Here is a 13,482-nt window from a genome sequence, read left to right as displayed (position 1 = left end):
GGGGGCGGTGGATGAAGGGGGCGGTGATGGGGGCGGTGGATGAAGTGGGACAGTGGATGAAGGGGACAGTGGATGAAGGGGACAGTGGATGAAGGGGACGCGAGGCCCGCACGACCCCGGCCGCAGCCGCCGGTTCCCCGCACAGGCCTGGGCTCGGTTTCTCCGGGCTTGCAGAAAGCAGCTTTCCGGGTAATGCCATTAAGTGCTGATGGGAAAGCTGCTGGGCCGCAGGGACCCCCGCCCGAGCACCGTGCCGGGGAACCGAGCTTGTGAGCAGCGGGAATTCCCGGGTGTCCGATGTGCCACCCTCCCCTCGGAGGGGGTTTGTGGTGACGGGAGCGTGTCCCTCAACATCTGCTCCTGAGCCCGCCCGTGTCACAGCATCCTGCTCTCCAGGAGCCTTCCCCCATTCTTGCCTTTCTCCAGAACTCCCTGCACACTGATTTTCCACCCTTCATCTTCTAAAATCAGGACGTAGTTCAGAAAGGGTTGGAATGAAATTTTCTCCCCTTTTAGGGGGACTAACTTCTTTAAAGAACTTTAGTAGTTTAGGAACTGACTTGTGATTGATAGTGTTTCGATTCTGACACATATTTTTTTTATTCAGTGCTGACTTCTAAATCCATATATATGTGTACACATGTCCTATTTTTTAAACTGAGTGGTCACAGTTTCCTCTCAACTCCTGGACTTCATGCTGTTCTTTGTAGGTCAATTTTGTATTTGTACTCTGTGATATCGTTTCAGACGTGATAATGTTAGAAAAAACCAGCAAGCATAAAGGGCTGTCCTAAAGGCACAATGAAGTGGGGAAAGCTTCTTTAAAAAAACCATCACTTCATAGACCTTGGAATTCTGTTCAGTGGTAACTAGTCCCTGTTTACAGTGTGGATGTGGTGACTGGCAATGGCAAGACGAGTTTATCAGTACGTGCACACAGCACAGGTGGGGCTGAGGTGCCTGCCAGGTATCCATGCAGGAATTAGTGTGTTGATGGAATACAGGGTGCTGGGCGTGTTCCTGCTGGAGTGGATGAAGTGGAGGCTTTAGGATGAGAGCTTAAGCCAGAGCTGACCTGTTAATACATCATGCAGTGAATGAAGGCAAAGGAACTTTGGGGAGCTGAAGGCTGGATTTAGCCAGGCAAACGGGACCAAGGAAACCCTGGCTTACTGCAGTGGCTGTGCTGCTATTGCATGAATGGCTCATACAATATGTATGTATAAAACATTGTATGGACATTGTAAAGCATTCTTTCTAAAATATGCTTCTAAAGTATCCCAGCCTGATGTATAAGCATAACTAACTTGCCACAAGAATTTAATGCTTCTGGTAAACCTCAGTTTGGACAGGATTTAATCCACACTGACCACTGGAGATGAAAAGGGGGACTGTGTTTGTGAAGAAATGCTCCCTCTGGAACTCCTGATGAAGTAAAAGGGTACTGGTGTAAGGGAAGGAACAGCCATTGTGCAGGGCAGATCAGTCTGGCTGCATTTAAACTTTCATGTACAGATCAAAAAGTCGAGAGGTTGAAGACTGAATCTTGCATTGTTTTTTGAACACTTGCTTTCACAGCTCTTGAACATATTTGTAGTTTGTGCCCCACCTAACTTCCTTCAGCTGTTCTCCTTGATGCAGAGTACTTCCCTTTCCTGTGTGACTTTTCCTCTCCTAATTCTGTTTCCACAGCAATCAGGACTTTATGAATATAAAATCTTTGGTGGTCTTGCTGATGTTCCCCCAAAATTGTGTGCAGATGTCTACATGGACTTGAATTTCAGAAAAGAGTGGGATCAATATGTTAAAGGTAAGCTTATCTAGGCAGTGTAAAAGCAAGCTGGAGTTCACATTGATTGTTCCCGCTGAAACTTTCCTCAAAGGTATTTTGAAGTTACTGCCTCCATAGACTTTGGGTCAGACTTAAATATCTTTTGGGATAAGGTTGCACTCTGCAAATATACAAGTAAACACTGATATGGTATCACTAATGTCTCAACAGCATTAATCTTTCCTCTGGAATGAATTCTTCCCGTGTTGGTTAAAGAGTATGATTAGCATCACTGGTTATGCTGGAATGCCTTGTAACTTCTAGTTGTAATGCTTAGGTTAAATTTTAGTAGATCTCTTGGGGAGAAATGGAGGTGGTACCTTTTGTGCCTCTTTGCATATGGCAGTGGAGCAGTGTGTCATAGAATAGCAGGTTGGAAGGGACTTCTGGGATCATTTGGTCCAAAGTTCTTTGGTGAGAGCACAGCCAAGACAAGATGGCCCAGCACCCTGTTCAGCTGAGTCTTAAAATTTGTCCTTGGGGAGATTATTTCAAAGACTGATTGTTCTCATTATGAAAATTTTTCCTCAGGCTTCCACCAGTTTGATGCATGATGCATCTTTTCCTTAAAGCATTGGATGTTCTTGGCACCTTTTACAGTCAGGAACTTGGTGTTATTGTTTGTATTCCTTGGTGCTCTTACTGCCGTGCAAGTGGCAGTCCAAAGGAGAGTTCTCTGCTGAACTGCTGGTTGGCATTGAAATAAAAACCTGACCAGAGCAGAAGTAGCTGCCTTTTTTAGCTGAAAAGGCAACTGCTCCTGAGGGCTGGTTTGTGCTGCAGCTGCCAATTCAGCAGGGAAGTTGTGACTAAACTGTAGAATAGTGACTGAGGTACTACACACTTCTGTGGCATGATGCAAAATGGTTGGGCCTGAGCAATACTGAAACTTGCTACTCCTGATTGCAGCACCTTCCTGATTGAAATCAGACTTCCCAACAATTTAATGGTAATAACTGACTTGAAGCGGGTAGTGTTGCTATACCTATTATGGGTAGAATGGACTTGTGATCACCTGTAGTGATGCTGAATGAAATCAGATTATTGATCAAAATGCACTCTATTCTGCTTTGAAGTGAATGCAGGTGGGATGTGGTTTACCTGTTGTGTGTTTTTCCTGTGTTTGCAAAGATACACAGGTAAATGAGGTAGCTAATAACAGTTGTATTGGGGTCTTTAAAACAGCTTCATGGTGGCTTTGAAAAAGAAAATCTCTGTGGTTAGAAGTGAAAGTAAAGTGAATAATCCAATGCTCCAGTGACCTCTGGTGGAAAAGATAAATCTTGTGGGTTATTACAACACCAGGTGCATCCAGTGTTGCTCCAGCTGGAGAAGAGAAGTTTTTTCTGTGGGCGACAGCTGATCTGTAGGGCATACTAACAGAATATATTGGAATATATTACATAGAGAAAGAATCTCCCATCTGGGACACTGTTCTTGCCTTATCAATGAGATTATCAGTTTATTCTGGCCTCACTTGCAAGTCTGGAGGATATAGAATACCTCAAGTACAAGTCTGCTCTAAATGAAGAAAAGACCACTCTGACTTGAGGTGAACCACCTTTCTGGATGACACTCTTCTTTTACTCCTGAGCTAACAGGAGTTCACCCTGGCTCAGTCCCATGGCTTGTCAGGTCCATTGCCCTCACAGTGGCAGTTTCTGCCTCAGGGAAAGAAGATGTACTGTAGATAGGTTTTCAAACCCAAAACTTTCAAAAGTTATGTGGGTTGATTACAACTAATTTTTCTCCTTCATGCCATACTACTCTCCAACTGAGTCACTGCCATGTTTTAGGCACTATTCTTGGGTTACTTTTTTTTCATGTTCTGCTGCCTTCTGATTTGAGTTTCCAGGCAGACTGAAGGTAGTTTAATGAAGACTCATAAACTGCTCAAGATTCTATTTTGCTGTTCCATGTATATACTGCTGTGAAATTCCTGACATCTTTTCAAAAATTCATTAATCCTTCATGTAAGATGTCTTCAGGTGTTAGAAATTTGCACTCATTGTAATTCCATATAGCTCAGTATAATGTACAAGGACATGCCTTTGAAAAAGCACATTGTATTTGTGGCTTGGAATTGTGCAGAACACGCACAGGTGAGGAAAAAGCTTTGAGACAGAAAGGCTTTGAATGAGCAAACTGTTGGAAAAGGAATTTGACTCTGCTTCCTCCAGAACTGTTCTGCTTTTATATTCTGGGGGTTGTGGTTTCTTTTTTGTTTGTTGGGGTGTTTTTTAGGGGGGAGTGTTTTGGTTTTGGGGGTGTTTTTGTTTGTTTGTTTATGTTTTTGTTTTGGGTTTTTTGTTTGGTTTTGTTTGTTTCCACCACAGGAAAATAGGCCACCTATTTTTGTTTAACTGATTCCTGAACAGTCCTGGTACAGAACTTTTTAATGTCTCTTACTGCTGAAATTCTACATACATACTAATTTTGACATCAGGGTTAAGTGTAAAATGTGTTCATGTCAGAAATCTGAGCAGTTCTTGATGCAATCTATATTTCTGCTGCAGTAGAAATTAAAAATATCTAACAGTCTTCTTCTTTCAACCATAGAACTGTATGAGGAAACATATGACGGTGAAAAAGTAATCTACTGGGAAGTGAAGTACCCTTTTCCTCTCTCAAACAGAGATGTATCCTTTCAGGCTTTTGTTCCTCTTGCAGTTTTTGCCACTTGGTCATCCAAGAGTCCCAACAATGAACTGATTCCATCACTTTGCTGGGCTGGTCTAAGATCTTGCAGTCCTTGTGTTACATGAATATATATGGCATGAAGAGGAATGTGGGTGTCTCTTCCCACACAGAGCTAGAGCTCACATAGCTGAATTACTGCTCTGCAGGATTGAATCCTGTAAGAACACGAGAAATAACTTGAAGGAGCTGCTGTTTGTGATGGAATTCACTTGTCAACTCCTCATCCCTCACACTGACATTGTTTTGACATGCCTCCTCAACTTGCAATGCAGTATGTCTATATTCGGGAATGCCAGGAGATGGATGTGGATGGGAGGAAGATCTGGGTTGTGTTAGCAAAAAGTGTGGCTGTTCCTCAGTGCCCTGAAAAGCCCGGGATTATCAGAGTTAAAAGCTATAAACAAAGCCTGGCAATTGAAAGTGATGGCAAGGCTGGATCTAAAGGTAAGAGGTCAAGAAAATGTGTGACAAGTCATGTAGGCAGGGAATGTATGTATTAACAAAACACACAAAGAGGGGGTCTGGAAATTTTAAGCCAGGGGTTACTATAAAATGAATGAAACTTTTGGAAATGTCCAGTGCAGTGCACTACTGTAAAGAATCTTTTTATTTAGCAGTTGGGCTGGGTGGTTAAGAATAGTCTATTGACCACTTCCTTCTGTCCTCCCATCCCACCCCCAGTCTGTACTTCTTTTCCTGCCAGACAGTTCAGCTGGGGAGACTCTGCTGCAATTTTCTTAACTCAGCAATGATTCAAGTATTGTGTTTGACAGAAGTATAGATTAAAGGGTTTGCCTAGAGCTTGACTCCTGACTGAGATTAGTCTTTCAAAGACAGTCTTACAAGACAGGGTGACAAAAATGGTTTGCAATAATCTAAATTGCTGTCGTGGCTCTATCAGCTTCCCAAAGGTTAACGGGGAATGCCTGTATTTACTTCACATTTCACTTCAGGACAAGTTGACCTTTTTGTGAAGAATTTAGAGTAGAACTGCTGTAGTTGGTGCTCCAGTCATGCCCACCAACAGCTTCTGTGACAGTGTGTTAGAGCTGAGTCACAGGTAACTGTCTGGTAACTTCTGTCTCCTCTCTAGTCTATATGTACTATTTTGATAATCCTGGTGGCATGATTCCATCCTGGCTGGTCAACTGGGCTTCCAAGGTAAGGAAAGGTTACATTCAATGATCTTTGGCTAATCTGTTTCAAGCAACAAATTCACTGCAGTCATACCCATCTTCTACGTGTTGGGTGGAATGAATTCTTTCTGAAACAGATATATCGACCTTCCTAGTTTTTACACAGTCCCATGTTTACAATCTCACTATTGTATGGTCTCATTACAATAGTCTTAATTAATTTACTTATTTTAATTCCTGTCAAATTCCTTTGGTTTGTCAACTGGGCGGGTAAATTTCTGCAGCAAACCAAATAACTGTGTTTCAGAGCATAGATGAATAGCCTCAAGACAAGCAAACTTCAGTAATGCAGTTTGTTCCCAAGTATTGGTGTGATGCTATGTACCAGATCTTAGACTTGTATCTTAGACAATTGTATATTAGATCTTAGAACTGTATCTGTTTGAAGGCCTTGATCTATGTAATGGGAATTCTCATCTTGTTTATAGTTTTTATTGATTTCATTATGCAAGAATAACTTTTCTGCCTTTCTCTTTACAGAGTGGTGTCCCTGCTTTCTTGAAGGATATACGAAAAGCTTGCCTTAATTACTCTAAGAGCACATAGGTGTTGAAATTGATTTAAATTCTTTAATTCCTAGATCTCTGCTCTTACAGGAGCAGCTGTTATATAGTACACTGGATAAAATCTACCTCTAATATTGGAAATAACTTTATTTTAGTTGAGTTATGCCTTGAGTTTTATTAGATTTTTTGTTTCCATCTCCAACTGAAGAGCTGGCCACTGGCAAGGTAATACCAACATCAGCTGCAGCTTTTAAAAGTACTCAAGTTTAGCCCTGTTCCCCATGCTTTGCTTATGCTGTTTGTCAGGTGTCAGCTAGAGGAGTTCTTTGTTGGATATGTTACATCCTTGCACAAAGGCAACAGTCTTACTAGAAAAATGTCTAAACTTGGACTGCAAATTGTCTGCATGTGTTGTGCCTGGATCTGTCTTTGTTACCTTGCAGGGTGGCTTCCTCCTGAAACTCAGTAATGGAACTTGCATTGCATAGGAGGAAATGCTTTTGCTACCCAAGTTTGTCATTCTTAAACTCTCTGCCTGATATAAGCCTAAAAATGATGAGGGATGAGAAAAATTACTAGAAATGTGCAGTGGGAACTGGAAGTGTGTGATGCTAAGATCCCTTAAATCTAGAAGTAAAAAGATCAAGACTGAAGCTATGCATTCACAGCTCCACACTTCTGTATGAAAAGTAAAAACCCTTAGTTGTGTCCAGCTAAAAGAAAAAGGAGGAGGTTACTTCTTTCATGTCTGATTTAAGGGGAACAAGTTTTATCTTTAGAGTCAGTAGCCTTACCTATAAAGCAGCTTGGATACCAACTTGAAACTGGAGGTAATTTTAAATTGGGTTCCTGCCACTGAATGTGGATGAGTTTGATGTGGGACTTGGGCTTGCTTGCATTTTTAAATTTCATGCTGATATAAAGAATGGATGGTGATGCACTAAAAGCTTAACTGAGCAGGAAATTAAATTTCCAGCACCTTTTTTTTGTGGGGGGAAAGGGGGTAGCGGGGCAGGGAGTGCATAAAAGAACGAGAGGACATCATTCTCAGGGATTTAAAATACTCTACATTGTTCCTAAATCTAATCTAAATCTAATGTTTCTGAATAAATCTGGTAATGGAGTAGCTTTGTCTTGTTAAAAAGTAAACAATTGGAATTATTGCCTTTATACCTTGTGTGAATATTTACTTCCAATAAATCATTATTTTGTCCACGTAGTGTTCTTGTTAAAATTGGTTTTGCTGGTTTTTTTCATACCACTGTTGTTTACAACTGGAGACTTTGGAGTCCTGATCAATAAGGTAAATAAAACTGATGTTAAAGCATCCTACTAATTCTTCTCTGTAACTGCAAAGGAGCATATTAATTAGGATTACATGTGCACACATAAAGAGAATGTCATCTTCCTGTTAGCTCAGTATCCCCTGTTCTTTGAGAACATTACCATAAACAATTATTCTCACTTGGAATCTGAATGATAAATGTATTCTGGAGTCCTGTTGTTAGACAGGAACATTTTAAATGGGAACAACTCTGAACTGGACATCTTAATTTCCAAAGTAAGAACTGCATCCTGTGAAGAAGCATTTTGATGGAACCTGCAGTAATAATCATGTTGAAAGGCCTTGAACATACATATTCATTCTACCTTGTGAAAAATTACCTACATCCCAACTGTGAAACAGGTTAAACTGAAAGCTGTTCTTGCAGTGTAAGCACAAGTACCTGTAATATTAAGATTTAAGTGAGTTTGCCTTTATCTGTACTCTCTAGATTTCCTGAAAATTCTAATATTTTTCTAATGCCTGTTTCAGCACTGGAGGCAAAAGAGGTTTTGTGACGGACTGTAAGAGTCAGGTTTTGCTCCAAGCTTAATTGTCTTATTATTCTTCATCTATAGAAGAAACCCTTGAGAATTAATCATGTTATTCCTGGAATAACAAGTTTTGGATTGAAGCAGTTCTTCTACAACACATAAAGCCAAGGGTTCCCTCTGTGCTGTACATTGTGTGACCAGAAGCCTGCTGTGAGGTCTCAAGGCTCACTGCATTTCTGCCTGAGCTTACCTCAGAAGGTTTTAGGTCTTTCCCTGTTTCCTGTAGCATCCAGCAGCTGCAGATCATATCTGAAAGGTTAAAAGCTGGAAAAGGGCCAACTGGGCAAGCTTGAGATGTAATCAAAGGAGAAGATGAAATGCAGATTTAGAATATCTAAGCATTCCATTATGATCCTGTAGTTTTACCTTAACTATCAAGGCAGAATTTTTAAAGATTGCATGCTAAGACAAATAGCACTCACAGAATTTTAGCCTTATATGTGGTGAGACTCTCTTTTTGTCAGATGGGAATATACATTAAATCACATTTAATTAAAATTAAATTAATATTGGAGGATGTTTACTGTTAGTAAGTAGACTCTTCTTCTCCAGATCTGGTGCTTATTACCAGCCCAATTCAACATTTAGCAACAGAAGAAGAACAAATCTTTGTGGACATCCCAGAGTGGACTTTGATCTCCCCAGCCCAATGATGGACATTTCCAGTCAACATTTACTGCTGAATACAATGTCCTTTATGTCACATGTCTTCCCCTCTCCCTTCCCCTTTCAATACTGTGTCAACATTTGGGATGAGCCCAAATCCTAGTGTGTGATCTGACCTTCTGACATCGTAGCCCACTCAGCTACCAACCTGGCCCTGCTTCCTGCTGCAGAGAGAGCACAAACATCACCCTCAAGGATCATCTTCTGCCCATCCATTGTTTTTACGTCTCTTGCTCCTTGTGCATTTTAATGTGTTATAAAAATCTTGCATGGGTTCTTGGTTGCCTTCCCAAAATATGTGTTTGGATCTGTGGATCTGTATTTATGTGGGAATAGGAATTATGTCTTTTGGAATTTGTAACTGTTGAAATTAAGAAAAATTAGGGGGAAGAATAAAAACTGGACTGAAAAGACAGTAGTAAATATGAAATTATGTTGGTCAGTGTTAAGCAGGGCAAGAGCATTCTGAAAACAGACTATGGTTTTTGTTTAAAATTATGTAACAAAGTATATTCTGTATATTTTATAATAAAATCTTCAATTTAAAGAACAGGGTCGTTTTTCAGGTCATTAGTCTCTTATTTTATTTGGCAGAGACATATTTGGAAATACGCAAATTGCATTGTTTTGGTTTTCTGGGCTAAATAATGCCAGAGTCCCAGGAAATGGGACTGTCTTCAGATTTGTAAAGCTGCAAAACTGTGTTAGTTTAGCACAGTGGCACTAATGGAAATGTCAAGTTCTTGGGGCATTCTAGATCAGATAGCTTTGACTTTTACTGTTTCCTGTTTTCTCCTGATACTTTCAAAGGTAAAAAAAAAATAAATGTAATAATCTGCATTGCTCCACCCTTGCCTTGCTGAGGAGGAGGATGTCTGCAGCCTGAGAAAATGGGGTGTGTGGGCATCTCAGATCGGCTTCAGACTGGTGACCAAAACAAGCTCAGAGAAGAAATGTGGCTGTATTTTGCACTTGGTTTCCATTTCCCAGCCTGATCAGTGGTGTCCGGGAGGGGATGGTTTCCCTGGAAGTGCAATATGGCACTGCCCTCTAGTGCTGTGCTCCAGACCCAGCATCGGCCAAACAAGCACTGAATTGTGTTACAACACATGGAAACATTAAGTTAAAAGATTACATTTCCTATCCGCTGCTCTCTTTATTTTAGGATTCTGATCATTGGTCAGGCCCTGTGATCTGTTTGCTGCTTATATGGAGTAAAGTAAGAATGCAACAATGAAAACGTCCAAAATCAGGCAGGAAGCATGAAAGAATATATGCTAAAAAAGTGAGACATCAGAGTAGAGGTGGTGTTCAATGAGCCAATAATCCCCAGTCAGGGTAGGGCTGTCTTTCCCTCTATTAAATAAAACCCCCAGAACTCTCAGGTGGTTTACAGATGGTTTCCCATCAAGGTTTTCCTGAGATCATATGGGAAAAATTTGTCAACATTCAAGACTAAGGCAATTTCTTGGTCAATATTTAGTCCCTCGACTCATAATGAAAAGAATTATAAAGTTTTGCTTTACGAGACCAGCTTCTGGATGCTGATAAAACACTTGGGGGGAAATGATTCTGAACCACAAAAAAAGGCTGCCAAAGAGAAAACACATTGGAACTGCATGGACTCTGAGTACAGTTAGGTAGGATGTGACTAAAATAACTTTGGCTGTCAGCACTGAGTATCTCATGTTTATTGATGGCTGTAATTGTTACGGCTGCAGTACGAGGAAAGTTGAAATTTTAAAAAAATATTCATGTTGAAGTAGCTCAAAACTTGATCAAAAATTTATCAGAGTCCATGAGACCTTTGATTTGAATTTTGGGCCAGTACTTCAAAATGTGTAAAGAGAACTGCAAGCATGGCTCATAACTGGAATGAACAGTGTAGAGTTTAAATATCTGCAGAAGACTCATGACAAAGTCTTTTCTGCATTTCTCTCATTTAAAACCCATTACTTTTTCTCCAGATAAAGATGCTGCTCAGGGCCTGGAAAGGTTAGGAAAATTATTCACTCAGTTTGGACAGTATTGGGAAAACTCCCTCAGCTATAATGTTCTTTTTTAAAGTATATTCTATAGCAAGGTGATAAACTGAATGTAAGCAGCATGAGCATCATTTAACAGCCACTGAAATCTTTAAGTGTTCTCTTTTTACTTCAGTTGTCATCTAAGTCCTGAAGGCAAAATTATAAATTTAAATTTAAAGATTTTAAGGATTCAAAGGTTTTTGGTTTTTATTTTCAAACATGACTCAAAGTAAAAATGAAATAAATTACATTTTCTGTCATCTCTTTATTATGGATCAAGCCTATGAGTTCTTATTTATTCTTTTCTTTTTACTGAAGCAACTGAATAGTTACTTCATGGTTTGTCTCACTGAGATGAAGTAGTTTGATATATTCTGTATCATACCAAAATGTGATATTATAAAACTGCTTTATTTTATTGACGAAGGACGAAATGTCACACCAGCTGCTGCCAAATGCAGTCACTCATATTTTTGTAAGACATTTGTGACAATCTCTTAGTATAATCAGTTTTATATAATTTAGGTAGCTGTCTTCATTTCTCTGGTAAAAGTACACCATAAGAAGTAATACTTTTTTCCAGTTAATTGAATTACATAGCTTGGAGCTAGAGTAGGAATTATACTTTAGAGCTATTTCTAGGAGAGCACAGAGGAAAGCAACACATTGTCATAGTTCAAAGAAAATCTTTTTCTATTTTTACACTTCTACCTTGCAAGAACCCTACAATAATATCTAGCCAAGTACACTTCAGCCCAACTTCACCCTACAGCAAATAGAATCTAAAAATGGTAAAATCCAAGTCAAATTTGTAACATTTGTTTCTTGAATTTAATAAAAATATCAAACAGGAGTGCTGGTGAGATCTGCAACAGCCCTCTGGTGTTACAAGAAACAGATTACATATAAAATCTTCATTTCCTTTTGCCCTGCATTGAGCTAACATTTTATGACCTTTATAAAACAACAGAACCAGAGGAATGTTGTCATTTTGCACTGTTGTGTGTAAGAAGAGCCCCAAGAAGAATCAATCCTGTCTTGGATTTACCATTCAGCCTGCAAGTCATCCTCACAGTTGCAATGACTGCAGGAACTAAACATTTACCTCTGTGTTATCATCAGAGGATATAACAGTGATGTACCTAGAAACGATCTTCTTGAGCAAAGGCCTGCAAGCTTGGCTGCTCCCTCCCATTTCTGGTCCCTCTTCCATCTTTGTGTATATTCAAATCATCATTCAGGCTCTTCTGATACAACATTTTCAGCATCAGTGTCAGTTCCTGTCTCCCAGCATCTGCCTGAGATGGATGACCAATAACATTGGCTGGGAATGAGCTTTTTATTACTGGAATTCCTTGTGCAGTGCAGACCCATTCAGTCAATAACTCAAACCAGACATACAAATCTCCCGGCTTGGCAAAGAATTCATCTTCCCTCAAGCTACCAAAGACTGAAAAGAGCACCTAAAAACCTGTCCATTAGCTGGTTCTTTTATTTGCAATGTACATAAGGGCAAAGCAATAGCAAATGGAGTTATTTCCCACTGAGAAAAACCAATTTGTTTTTTCTAAGCTGCAATCAAAGCAGGCTTGATAGGCATTGGTACAAGAATATTGCTTTCAAGTCAAACATTTTCCTATTGCTGCAATCATAGCAATGGAATAAGAAACTGAGTGAGAGGGAGCTGTTAATGGTGGATCTGAAGCTGGTTCTGTTCTATGACCTTAATGAGAGGTGTGGTCCAAGAAGGGAGGCTGCTGAAGCATGTAGGAAACATCAGAATTTGTTAAATCAGACTTAGTTAAAATTAGCTTCTAGAGAAGACTAAGTCAGACTAATTCACAAAGTTAAGGCCATTCCATCAAGGAAATAGAAAACAAATATTCAATTCCTCAATAAGCAGCACTACTCTACTGATCCATCCTGCATCCTTTTTGTAAAGAGAAACATCTTTCTTCTACAGTAACTGATGTCATATGAACTTGGCAACACAATAGTAACTGCAGAAGCTGATCCAGAAGAACATAATCAGAAATGGATTCAGTTTGAGAAATCAGTTAAGCAAGGACTTAACTACAAAATTGAAATTGCTTGTCTGAAGTGTAAAAACTGGCCAGAAAGATCTTAATTGTTGATTGTAAGCTTAGTAAGTCTTACCAGGCAAATATGCAAATTCTCCCCTATCTGAGCCTGAAAAGAATGGGACACATTGCGACAGTAGACAGACTTTCCTTCAGATTGTATCAAAATGATGGATGGGAATGATTTGTGGCATGGGAAAGTTTGCTCTTGTCACAAGGGAAAGAGCTACTAAAAAAGCAGTCTTGGGTTGTCTCAGGGGTAAAGGTTTTCCTGATTGAGATTATTTATAGAGAATTAGTTTTTATGGTGGGCGTTTTATTATTTTCTTTTTCTCTTGAAAATTCCATCTGTTCCTTGTGATTCATTTCAGATGTTCCAGAAGAATGAAGCATATCAAGGTGTCCTTTGTAGAAAAATTCCAGCAGCAACTCAGTAAATTCGCCATCACTGTAAGTAAATCCAGCAATCAGAAAATTACTAACATTTCTGTTAGTCAATGTCAGAATGTTCTGTCTTTTCCCTCCTAATCAGCTAAATACTGGAATAAATGGCATATTTTGAAAATAATCCTCCACATCCCACAGTGTATGTATATT

At 39.7% G+C, this 13,482-nt stretch overlaps 1 protein-coding gene across 2 annotated transcripts; it reads left to right on the top strand.

Annotated features, from left to right (window-relative positions):
* Window positions 1–94: 94 nt before the first annotated feature.
* PCTP (phosphatidylcholine transfer protein) lies at window positions 95–9,327 on the top strand. 2 transcript variants are annotated; one of them, XM_015646103.3, is made up of 5 exons: window positions 111–1,810; window positions 4,391–4,470; window positions 4,804–4,975; window positions 5,625–5,692; window positions 6,208–7,565. In XM_015646103.3, exons 1-5 carry the CDS (start codon window positions 1,636–1,638, stop codon window positions 6,271–6,273), a joined length of 561 nt encoding a protein of 186 aa, XP_015501589.1. In that variant the 5' UTR covers window positions 111–1,635; the 3' UTR covers window positions 6,274–7,565. The 2 variants fall into 2 exon arrangements, with proteins under 2 accessions (XP_015501590.1, XP_015501589.1); XM_015646104.3 differs by lacking the exons at window positions 5,625–5,692; window positions 6,208–7,565 and adding an exon at window positions 8,664–9,327 and having other exon boundaries at window positions 95–1,810.
* The last annotated feature ends 4,155 nt before the right edge of the window (window positions 9,328–13,482 follow it).

This window comes from Parus major, chromosome 18 (genome assembly GCF_001522545.3).
Source record: "Parus major isolate Abel chromosome 18, Parus_major1.1, whole genome shotgun sequence".
Lineage (NCBI taxonomy): Eukaryota > Metazoa > Chordata > Aves > Passeriformes > Paridae > Parus > Parus major.
This window is presented reverse-complemented; position numbering and strand designations above follow the sequence as displayed.

Bases quoted from the DNA above. Each gene is read 5' to 3' on its own strand.
- PCTP (XM_015646103.3), top strand. From the start codon at position 1,636: ATGCAGAGTACTTCCCTTTCCTGTGTGACTTTTCCTCTCCTAATTCTG. The intron at 1,811-4,390 runs GTAAGCTTATCT...TTTCAACCATAG, and splicing joins GTGGGATCAATATGTTAAAG to AACTGTATGAGGAAACATAT. The intron at 4,471-4,803 runs GTATCCTTTCAG...CTTGCAATGCAG, and splicing joins TTCCTCTCTCAAACAGAGAT to TATGTCTATATTCGGGAATG.